This window comes from Sinohyriopsis cumingii, unplaced genomic scaffold, assembly GCF_028554795.1.
Source record: "Sinohyriopsis cumingii isolate HCF-2022 unplaced genomic scaffold, ASM2855479v2 utg001460l, whole genome shotgun sequence".
NCBI lineage: Eukaryota > Metazoa > Mollusca > Bivalvia > Unionida > Unionidae > Sinohyriopsis > Sinohyriopsis cumingii.
In genome coordinates this window covers 1,634,740-1,646,740 of record NW_028316002.1, presented here as the reverse complement: position 1 = coordinate 1,646,740, position 12,001 = coordinate 1,634,740, and the positions used below count along the sequence as shown (strand labels likewise).

The following is a 12,001-nucleotide window of genomic DNA, read 5'->3' as shown; positions in this document are numbered from 1 at the left end:
GTAAGGCTGTATTGCCAATGCTAAATACATGCTAGGGTGAGGACTGTAATCAGTTCACTATCCTAAGCAGAGATAAGTCCTTAACTACTTTCCGAAGAGCAGTTTCTATACTGTGCGAGGCGATAGCGGTATGCAGATTGTAAATTATTATAAAGACTATTTAAATTCAGAGATAAGATATTTGACATGACTGTGAGGTTATGACTAGGGAGGTGTCTTTTGTTAAATTGTTAGGGTCAAGCGATGTGTTCTTTAACAGTGGCTTTACTATGGCAGTTTAAAAAAATAATTAGGACACCCTGGATGTGAGAGAAATATTAATCACATCGGTCGTTTAGCAAAGGCAACATTGAATCTGATCGCTCAAGCAGCAGTGATGTCAGATCAAGTTCACATGACTTTGGGACGCTCTTCATTAGGATTATACTTAAAGGGAATCTTAAGAGACAGACTTAAATGTTGTTGATGGATGGATGCCTTTTGATTTCTGTGTCATAACTGTGTAGTGACATAGAGTCGCTTGAAACTGTATTGCCCAGGTATGCTCTAACACTTTGCACATTTTCACATAAAAACTTGCAAACATTTCCGGAAGATAGACTGGAGGGAAGGTCTCTGGAATGTGTGCATTTCTTCCTTTACATTGGCTTGTTAGTAATATCGAAGAGCTCTTTGCAGCTGGTACTTTCAGTGACATTAGTACTGAAGTAGGTTGATTTCGTTGAGTGAGCTATGTTTGTGGCATTATTCTTAGCGGATTCATCGATCAACTTATGGAAAGTAAGACCGGATGAAAGCTAAAGTGCGAGGCTGGTCCCTAACACCATTATACAATGGAGAATATGTATGAATGGATACTCTCCTGCACTTGGTTACTTGGGCCTGTTTATGAAGCAATGAACGCATGTAATTATCAAGTTGTTCAGCTGTTGGACGCAACAAAGTTGTTAGGTTTGCTTGGATGTCATGCATTAGTTTCGGTTCTGCTTATCATGCGGAGGTTTCCATTAACAGTAAACAAATATGAAGAATTCGGGATTAATCCATCAAGACGGCATAAGACACCGAGGTAATCTGTTGTACCGTCCATGGGACATCAATAAAGACTGCTCAGTATTATCACCAAGTCTATGAAGAACTCAGTCTAAAAAGTGACCATGTATATGGGTGGTTGTCTAACTGACTGCCTAAGGATGAAAACGTGAATGAAATCTAATATTTTTGATATGAATGGTTGTTTAGGACAGTCAAAATGAAATTTGAAATTTCCAAGAATAATTAGGCAGTCATCTATCGAATTTCCATGCCTCAGGAGGTAAGGAAACTGCTCAAAATGAGAGTGACTCAGCTTGTTTTCTGTACTAAGAGGAGGGCGCTTTAGGCAGAAGAAATGGGCTAAACATTCTGTGAGGGTGGCTTGGATCTGTTCAAACGATGTATGGTGGAAATGGAAGGTTATATTATAGTTAAGATGGTGGAATATGGTGTTCTTGCGATGGCAGCAATATCGCATCCGTGTGAGTGATGGTGGAAAAACGTATTTGAGTAACCAGTTGGTGTTATATCCGCAACCGTTTACTTCATCGCCTAATATTTTTAGCTATTTTTCTGTCAGGAAAAAGATGTCGATATCCTGACCATTACAACATAACAACCAACGCGTCATGAACACAATAACATATACTAAGACAGTCAATGATCACTTCTATAATTAAAAAAAACTGCACGAAAACAGAGAGCAGCTGCTTCAAGCCCGTTAAGCGAGGGTGGACATTTTTTCCGCAAAATAAATTTGATTTGTTTGTTGAACCCGCTCAAATTTAAAGTACATGGACAAGCTGTGGGGCTCTATCACATATGGTGAGACCACGGAAGATGTTCACTAAGTCTAGCAACTAACATACACACATATATATAGACGAAGATGTTCCGAACGTTTCGTCATTCGGAAGATGTTCCTGATGATGTTATAATATATTTAATTCGAAACTGCATCGTTTCATTCCGATACGAGTGGAATAACTTCAACCCACTCAGAAATAACCTTAGTGGTACGTCCCAACTGGTACATTTTGGCGGAGCTAAATTTGGCTAGATGTGTGAAGAATGGATTCTTATGGGAAAAATCATCATGGTGTTGAAACTAACGCTCGACAACCTTTCAATAATTAATGAAATGCCTATAATTTTAACTGTTTATGTGATCCACGTGGCTTTATAATTAAACAAATTGACGAAATCATTGGTTTCAATGTCCTGAAACTGTTGTTACGTTGCTGTCAGTGATGCAACATCCCTATTTATTGCGTCAGCAATAAGGTGTTTATGACGTAATCGCAATCATGAGCTTGGGAGCAGTAACAAATGACCATTATGTACATCCGATGTTTTCTATAACAAGCAATGGAATGGCCATGGACGTATCGAGTGAATATATTTTGTTCAATATGTGGTGTGACCTCACTCGTTTCTACGTAATGTTATACGTATAGCTTGAAGTCCCCAATTCATTCAAGTGTTTCTATGGAAATACTACATTAGGAAAGAATCCAATCTTGGGCGATTTATTAATGCAGAGAGCCAAGTTGATGTCAATCATATTCTTCCATGCCTATCGTAAGTACCGATGGCTAGTCAATAACATGAAATAAAAGATACCGCAACTACGTATTACTGACTGTTTATTTGCCTCCGTATCTACTTACCAACCTGCAGACCGCTTGACTGACTTAAATGTTAGCATGCTTTGCTTGTTCGAATCGAAAGTCGGCTGTAAGCTTCACGTTATCGAAAGTCCTGTATCAACTCTAAACATTCCTAAAAGTACATCGGATGCATATAATAAATACCTATAAAAAAAACATGCCGATATGAATTTTCAGACTGGCTTTGTGACTTGCTTTCCTATTTTTCTATGCCTCTTGGTAATTATAGACTGGTTTTGAGACTTGCTTTTTAGATTCAAATAATCATATCATCAGATTAAATATGATAAAATTACATGCGATGTATTAGATGTTTATGATTTATTTTAACCGAGTACAATGAACAACAGAAAAGATAAAGCAAAGTCTACAATTCAGTTAAAATGAGTCGACTGGCCCGTCCCCAGCTCCCAGTGTTTCCTGACGGAAAGAATTGCCTCAACTAAGAAAAAAAAAATGAATTGGGTTTGAGCTGAACCCAGTCGATGAAGAGGAAAACATATATTTCTCATTGAAATATATACTTCTTTTCAAGCCCTTATTTCTTAATTTGTCTGAAACCCACTCGGTGTCTACTCCAATCAGGCAAAATGTATGTACTATTTATGTACCTACAGGTATTGTGATGAGTCAGTGCACGAAACGGTTTGTTACTTTAATTGCTACTCCCGACACTTAAAAACTGTTATTCTTTAAAAGAGAATGCTAATAATAATTATTATGGCTATCATTCTAAGCAAATAGCTTTTTCATTATGAGCGACAAGATCATATCTATATTGTATGACATCACAAGTTTATATGTACTGTAACATTTTGCGGAAAGAGTGCGATTCGAATCCTGCCACAGTAGCAGGCATGGTCGCTATTCATGGTGTGTTTTGATCAAGCTATTTCAATGGCCTCAGCACTAAAGAAGCTTTATGCATTAGTGTGTCGTACACCCCAAAGCTAAGAAACAGAATTTACCTCAGTATGTAGCAACAAACTTACTTTGCTTTTGGTACGCATGTCATCACATTAGATGGAAGCCACTAATAATGTTGTTTGCAAAATGCATCTTTGCAATGTAAATTCAGTAGATGTTTGAAAAGAGGATTTATATATTTTCAAAACGTTTTCCTCATTAGCCGCAACATACTCTTTGCATCATCACCCTACTTTGATCGAAAGATGAAGTCGTTACTGAATGATTGGAGGACAACTTTAAGTTCAGATTCTAATCCTAAAAGCCTTTTTAAACTATGATGCGTTGCCCCATACATCTTGTCTCAGAGTGTCAGTAAGTTATTAGCTTTGTCGTACAGTTTCAATACATTAGTATCGGTTACTAATGCAGTAGATTAGTTGGAATATGTGTTGTCTATTCGCTTTTGTCGCACACTTTCATTGATCAATTATCGATTACAGCTGTGTTTGAATATTGGGAATTTGTGTTGTCCTTTAGTTCTTACGTTATTAGTTCAATTTCATTGCAGCATTGGTTAGTAATACCTTATATGGCCAGCTGTATTGCATCATCATTTAGAATTGCATTATCGGTTGTAACAAACGTGCTCAGACTTGTTTCCGGGGTTGAATTCTTCAGTTCCGTGGATATTTTATATTACGTTTACTCATTCTTACTGAATAAAAAATGGGGTGGGGTAGAGTGGGGGTCATAATATCCGATCTACTACATATTTTCTTGGGACCCCGAGTGCTCTAAAGCGCCCACCGTTACGGATCACTGCCATCTCACCTCTGTCTGCGTGTGTTCGAGTCTCTGGCTAGGCTAATGGGGATATGTGAGAAAGCTTGCCGGTAGCTTCTCGTCGGTCGGTGGTTCTTTCCGGGGTTTTCCCCGGTTTCTTCCTCCACCATTAATACTGGCCGCAATGTATAGCCAATTTTGTGCTGGAAAATGGCGTCAAACCCTATAACAACAACTTTTTTTTATTGCAATCTCTTCACAAAGAACGTCATTACTTGATGCGACAAATTGTATCTCTAAAACAGAAGGTTATAATCTCCACCTTGAGCCCGACCTGGCTTTTTTGGCTCTAACTCCAAGATTGTTCGATGATGTCCTGATACCTTGTTCCACTGGTCGATGCATTTGGCAACGAAAACACTAGTGCACTTTTAGAAAACGTTTATATGAAGTAGTATATTTTATGACATGCCGATTTAACATAGCACGGTTGACATGCCGTTCGATGTGGATGGTCAATATTGGGAGAATGCGTGTTATTGTCTGGTCTCGACGTTCGCCGAATCCCGAGGGAGTCTGATGCTGATATCAGACACAAAAAACCTCGTGTATTATCGCTGTATTTTGCATGAAAATAAACAATCAATTTAAAAGTTACTTAGTGTAGGAGCTGAACCGCTACGTCAACTTTACATATTCCTTTCGGATGCCGGGCAGGGCCCGCTCCGGATCAGCTAATTTATAATTGTGTCGATGTACATAAGCGTCTCATGAAAGAGCCACCTTCAAGACATTGATACATGAATACGAAAATATTAGTACATTTAATACAATGTCTTCTGTGTTCTAAGTCGGAGAAAAAATTAGAACTTCAAAAAAAAAACACGTGTTACAAATAAAAAAGGAAGATAAGAACGATGGAAAGTGCAGATTCTACTCGCTGTTTTTGTCGGTTATCGTTTCAATGTACTTTAACAGCGTAATTATATTATCGAATTTTGATTATTTTAAAAACCCCTATTTATTGAAAAAGAAACAGTTGAAACACTAGATAACTTGAGAAAACATTGTTCGTTAGTTGTCCACGTCATTAACATAGTCTTTTTACTGTAAAAATAATGTCCTCTGATGTTCTGGTTTGGACTGTTTTCTTCTTAAAAGGGCTTTTCTTTTATGCCAGAAAACTAAACAGAATTTTCTTTTCTTTCCTCAAAACGCGATAAATCGGACAACAAGTAAGCAAATTCTTGCATTTCATTACAAGGCTGTTGTCTGAATCCTTTACACTCAGTAATCACAGCTTTTCATTTATGAGTACCATTATCTTATTTACAACTTTAGAAACGTTTGATTTTCTTCAATTCAGTTTTTTTCTCTATTGGATTGCTCAGATGGATTCTCGTTCCAATGTAGTCCTATTTGATGATTTTATTTTCTGTTCTAAACTAAGGAGATATACTCATGTGGTTTGTTATTTCAGTCAACCGTGTCACAGAGTACTATTAGAAATTCATTTTAAAACCTAGCATATACAAACAAATTGAAACAGGGCTACTTGCCCTCTAGACCGTCACTAGTGCACAAACAATCTGAGTAATTTTGTAAATATAAATTTGAAAATAAAAAGAACATCTTGATATAAGTTTTACTGGTAGCTTGTGGTTAAATTTTTCTTTTCCAGTTAATTATTTTACATATGAGTAGCACAAAAATAACGGAGGGGCACAACTAGAAACAGTAGCACAGAGAAATAACAGAGGGGCACAACTCCTAGAAACAGTAGCAAAGATGAATAATGGAGAGGTGCAACTCCTAGAAACAGTTTACCACAAGTAAGGAACGGACGACTCCATTGATTTTATTTTTTGAAACATGCGAAAACAAACACCTATAGTCCGGATTTATAAAAACGAAACAGTTTGTGATGAGAATTAGTAATGCTGAAGTAATCTTGTTCTTAACGATCATAATTAAGGTTATGGGGAAGATATTTTAGGTGAATAGTCTTCATATTTGCGAACTTTTGCCAATTTGTTTTGACTAATATTGCATTCAACTAGTATTTCGTGAATGTATGCCTCCTGTTGTGTCATAATATTGAGTTGCATCAAAATAATAAATGTCCCCTTTCTTTAGCTGCTGAATGGAGTTTCATCTAAGCTTCAGGAGTATATACCATTAATAGACTGGGAGCCGGAAATTCAGGAGAGGCTAAGAACTGTATCAAAGCATGCAGGAGTCTTGGCCTTGACCTGGTCTGACATCTTGGCCCGAGAAGGTCGGGATATTATCAGGAGAAAAGTATATATCGGCCAGCAAATTGAACTAGAACTGACGCATGTGCAGACATTTCAGGACGCTCTACGAGCAGCTGGGATACGTTTTGCAGATCTGCGAAAATCTCTTTTTGATCTACAAGCTGCAACGCACTCATGTTCACAAGAATGCAGGACCAAGCTGAGTGTTGTAACGGATGAACTGGAACAGACAACTTGAGAACTTATAGTACTAAGATCTAATGTAAGGAGCTTAGAGAGAAGAATTGAATTAATCAGAAAGGAATCGACAGAGGCGGAAGCTGTGGAAAGGATTCTTTTAACCAGATCTTCCATTTTGAGGAATTCCCTCGATGGAGAGGAAGAAGACAGACCAAGATTCTCAACCCTCTTGAAGAACCCATTATCATTGGGTATGTACCAGCATGGTCATGATCTCTCATATAAAATTACCAATGGAATAGGTAGCCCTTTAATAAATTCTTATTTTGACAGTGCCGCCATGATGAAATTTCATGGTGGATGGACTTTCCACCTATTTAGGAAGTAATGAATGTCGATCAGAATTAAATAAGACTGAGCATTTGTAAACTATCACGTAATTTCTCTGCGTAGTTAGGATTTTTGTTATTTTTGTTATTTTTATATTTTATTTTTTTTTGTTTTTTTTGTTTGTTTGTTTTTTTTTTTTTTGGATGCTCTACCCCGAAAGACATTAATCCACTAACTTAACAAATACTTTCACTAGAATAAAATTTTGTCATAAAATCAAAGTGCAAAATATGATGCTAAATGAAGTCCTATACAACATAAGAAAAAGTCCAAAACATTATCTGAACTACGTTTTGACTATGTGAAAACATTCAGCTATTATAGTAAACACTTTATTATTTTCTTTCCAGGTGCCCTAAACGCGAATTCAGCCTACTTTATGTCAAGGATCAACGCCGCGAACACGCGGGAATGTTCTCAAAGAGCACGTGATATCAGTTCTGAAAACGATAAACGACGAGAGCGGATTCAAGAAATTAATGTTAAACTTTTGAAAAATAAAAGTAATCTTAAAAGTCTAGAAAAAGTCAGTCAAGTCTTAAGGAATAGAAAAGGTAAGAGTAATTAATTTTAATTCTAACAACCATGTAATGAATGTTCTGCAACAAGCAATGGCACACTGTAATCTTGAGGCCCTGATTTAAACACAGGTCTTGAATTCAATTATCTAATTTGCTGAACTTAAATTTGGTCTAAAATTGTCCATTCAAATCTGTTACGCCCAGACTTTACTTTGAAGGCTTATGTTAGTGAAGCTGGGTCTTTAAGAAAATTAAATCTCGTCACTGGTTTACAATTTACTTTCATAGGTACTACTGTTCTGGTATTGCAGATTTAAAAGCATGTGATCTTGAAACCAAATCGCACTCAAAATACTTTGGGAAACATTATGCCTATCAATGTGTAATTACCTGCTTATATTTTGGAGTAGAAAATATTTTAGTCTTTTCGGATGAGGCTATGTGGTCATATTGGTTGAAGAGTATATCAATAACAGCGCAAAGATTCACGAATCTACATTATGCATGTTCGCCAATCTGTCCTTGTGTGTGGTGGTGAATGTTATTTTTCGCATGATTCCCCTGTAGGAGTATTCAAAGAAACAATTCTTTAAAAATATTCTGGAATTATATCTTAAATTCTCAAATGTATGATACGAAATTTATTTCAAAAATCTTTCCTAAGATACGCCACCAATGAGACTCTCGCACTGTAAAACGCTCGTGCCATGACGACAATGATTGAGAATAACACTTACAAGCGCTTCTTTTCCAAACTTTTGTTACAGGTACTCTCATGGACGCAGTAGCAGCTCTAACAAATATAAACTACGGATTTCGCGACTCTCTTCAAGCAATAGCAAACACCCTATCAGCTATTCAGGTAAAAATCGGTAGACACTAGTAGCAAAATCGTTGCTTGTCAGTAAAACATAATTAAAAATGACTAACTGTTTATGATATGATTTTATCACATAATCAAAGCACTGATTAGTGACACTTATTTTAGAAGTGTTGGCTGATTTAAAATTGTATCCTAAAATACAGATTAAGAGTGAAAAGTGAATTATTGTTGAGAACTAAACACATGGAACCGAACAGCGCCAGTTCCTTGCATCAGATAAATGGAAGATAGAAACATTGCTGACACGTTTCTGTCGGTCAAAAGAGTGAAGTTTTCCAATTCATTTGTATACACAGCAGCATTTCGTGTGCTACCTTTCTTCTGCCATGCTCAGTACGTTATCTTTCTGAGTACGAGTCAGCATCTAATCAATCGAAGGTGTCATGATTCTGTCTGGATATGTTTTCACCAAATTCGCAGCATCTCGGGCGCTTCCGCAGAGGAATATTCATTTCAAAAGGAATTCATTGATCGCCATATTTGATATCCTTAAATCATATTACAAACACATGGCTGCGTCCTACACGGCATATTGTTCACACATCGGTGATGGGGGAAAACCCGTGATATTACAAAAAAGGTTACAAGGGTAAACAGCGGGATTTCCGGCAAATGTGCAACCTTTTAACATGTCCACACTAATCCACCGAATTACATTCTTGACTTGTGCCCTGTTGTAATTCGTCTCGTTCAACTAGACTATCATGAGGCTCCAAGACAGCAACACCGACGTGGAATCTAGTCAAAGCCTGTACAAAAGATTGAGAGAAGCCAAAGCACTGTCTAGTAACAGTTTGCTTTGAGACGTTTTCGACCATCGGAATATAGCTAGTCATTTCCTTTGGGTCAAGAAATAACTCGGATGTAGTTGCAGGAGTACGCATAAATTTGATGAGTCTGGTGATTTGCCTTCGGCGCAGTGCACCTCGTACAAGAGAATGGGCTGATAATGTTACGATTGTGATTTTGTCTCCCTCCGTCGCCATGCTGTGCCGCTTGAATAAAACTAGTGTGTGTGTGTGTGTGTGTGTGTGTGTGTGTGTGTGTGTGATTAGGATTTTTAACGTAGCTTTAACAATTTTTCAGTCATGTCGCTACGATGTCTGCAGTGTGGCAGTTTATAGTGATGTCTAGCACTGGGGCATGATATCCCACCCAGTCACATTATCCTGACACCAGGCCGACCAGTCCTAACACTAACCTCTTTATGCTGAGCGCCTAGCGAGGCAGCTGTTAGTACCATTTTTGTTAGTCTTTGGTATTAATTGGCTGGGGTTCGAACCCACGACCTCCCGCTTCCGAGGCGGATGCTCTAACCACTAGGCCACCGGAGCGGTACTAGTTTGGTGAAGTATAACTAGGATTTTATCTCGACTTGATAATGCTAAGGATCCCCGACTGACGTATGAAACTCCATGTTTTTCGCCACCATTTTAGCTAAATTAAGGTTTGGACAGTGTGCCGGTCCATATTACAGTTAAGAAGATTTTTCAGCAAGGCTCGAGATGCTGCGATTGGCTCTGCAACAGTGGAGGCAAGTAGATAAGGAATATCCGATATCGGCTTTGGAAGTATGATTTATTTAAATCTTATTATCCTTTTGAATTCAGTAGCTATTGCATGAGTGACGAAATTAAAAATTACTCAAGATTTAATGAATTAAGACGGATTTTGAATGTTAAGACAAAACCTACACCTCCCTAGAATCTGAAATTGTACGGGTCTGACAAGATGAGTCACAAAGACCTGGATGTAATTTTGTCGCTATTCAGTCAATTAATCTATGAGTCAATGATAACTTAGTAAAGGAAGAAACGAAACTATTAGATTGTCTTTCTATTTATTAGATTAGCTGGCATATAAAGAAATGTAGAAATAACTTAATATTAACATTTTTTAAATTTCAGGATGTCAGTTCCATTATTCACAAAGCGTGGCTGAAAAAATACGTATGCTATCTTATGATGGAAGCTTTCAGAGTTTTTAAACCATCAGACAGCCTTAAGGAAGAATTGGATACCAAAGAACTCCGGGTAAACTATACATACATGTGTGTGTGTGTGTGTGTGTGTGTGTGCTATTCTCCAGAATCTAGATGGTCATTTTATGTTCACACAGCAACAGAGAAAATACTTCATACAAGTGAAAACATTTATTTCTGGTTCTTACCTTCTCATTTTTATGTGCCTGCAAATAGTAAAAGGTCTTCTGTTTTCCGCACACCATGGTCTCTTTCCTGTGACACAACAGCTACGTACAAAAATACGTGGGTGCATCTGTGTGTGTGTGTGTGTGTGTGTGAGAGAGAGAGAGAGAGAGAGAGAGAGAGAGAGAGAGCATCACGTGTACAGAGTGCTATCTTTTATTCCACTTGTACGTGCGAAAATTATTTTTAGGGGTATGGATTAAGAATAGATTATGGTAATTCAGTGGTCGTACTGAGCGTAATGCCAGTTGCAAGTCGTTTGGCGCACCAAGCGGTGCTACCGCAGATATAACTATAAAGTGTATGGACAATGCAACATAAGTGATTATAAAGTACAATAAATCATTAATGACGTTGTGTCTGGGTCATATATATATGTGCTTTAATGTGGTGAGAACGAGATAATTTTAAGCTCATGTTATGTATGTCAAGCCTTTATGTGGGTATTCAAACAGATGGGAAGGATCTTCTGCCACTATCAGCTGATAGTCCTTCCAATTAAAACATCTTCCCACTAATGTCAGATATTTCCTTCCTTACCACTGACATGTTCTCATTCTTATTAATCAGTGATCATATTTTAAAATTATAATGTAACCAATATGTTTTTTATTTCAGAAAAAATGGTCAGAGCTACAAAGTCTTCTCCAGAAAAGTGCATTTGATTAAACATGCAAATTAGAAACAAAATAAAACAAAACAAGATTAAATTACAAAACAATAATGGTCTTTAATTATACGTTCGCTTTATGTTTTTGCTCACATGACATAGGCCTATCTGTATTATGATTTACAGTATGGATTAGTGTTTTGTGCAGCTTCTTTTCAATAACTGTTTGACTCTTTTTTCAAACACTGTCAAAGGGCATTCCGCCATGATCTCTCTCTCTCTCTCTCTCTCTCTGTCTCTCTTATGGCATCGTCTTTCCTCTAAAACAGGGGTGTCAAACTCAATCTCTCAGCGGGCCAAAACTCAAATCACACGTAAGGTTGCGGGCCGAACAGGATAAACATTCAATAGGAAGAAAAATTAAACCTTTGTTAAACATTAATATAAATTAAAACAGAAAAAAGTTTTAATAATAAAAAATCATTGGCATACCCATTTTCGCTCTTATGCCAATTTGTCAGAGCTGGATGTTTGGCAAGGCTGCTAATTAGGGAAT

General features: G+C 37.3%; 1 protein-coding gene across 2 annotated transcripts; it reads left to right on the top strand.

The window, feature by feature from the left end:
* The first annotated feature begins 235 nt into the window (after window positions 1–235).
* Window positions 236–11,569, top strand: LOC149772476 (uncharacterized). Of its 2 annotated transcripts, XM_089947753.1 has the most exons (6): window positions 236–2,616; window positions 6,534–7,086; window positions 7,576–7,779; window positions 8,514–8,608; window positions 10,537–10,662; window positions 11,454–11,569. In XM_089947753.1, exons 3-6 carry the CDS (start codon window positions 7,605–7,607, stop codon window positions 11,502–11,504), a joined length of 447 nt encoding a protein of 148 aa, XP_089803879.1. In that variant the 5' UTR covers window positions 236–2,616; window positions 6,534–7,086; window positions 7,576–7,604; the 3' UTR covers window positions 11,505–11,569. The 2 variants fall into 2 exon arrangements, with proteins under 2 accessions (XP_089803879.1, XP_089803881.1); XM_089947755.1 differs by lacking the exon at window positions 236–2,616 and having other exon boundaries at window positions 6,281–7,086.
* Window positions 11,570–12,001: the final 432 nt, after the last annotated feature.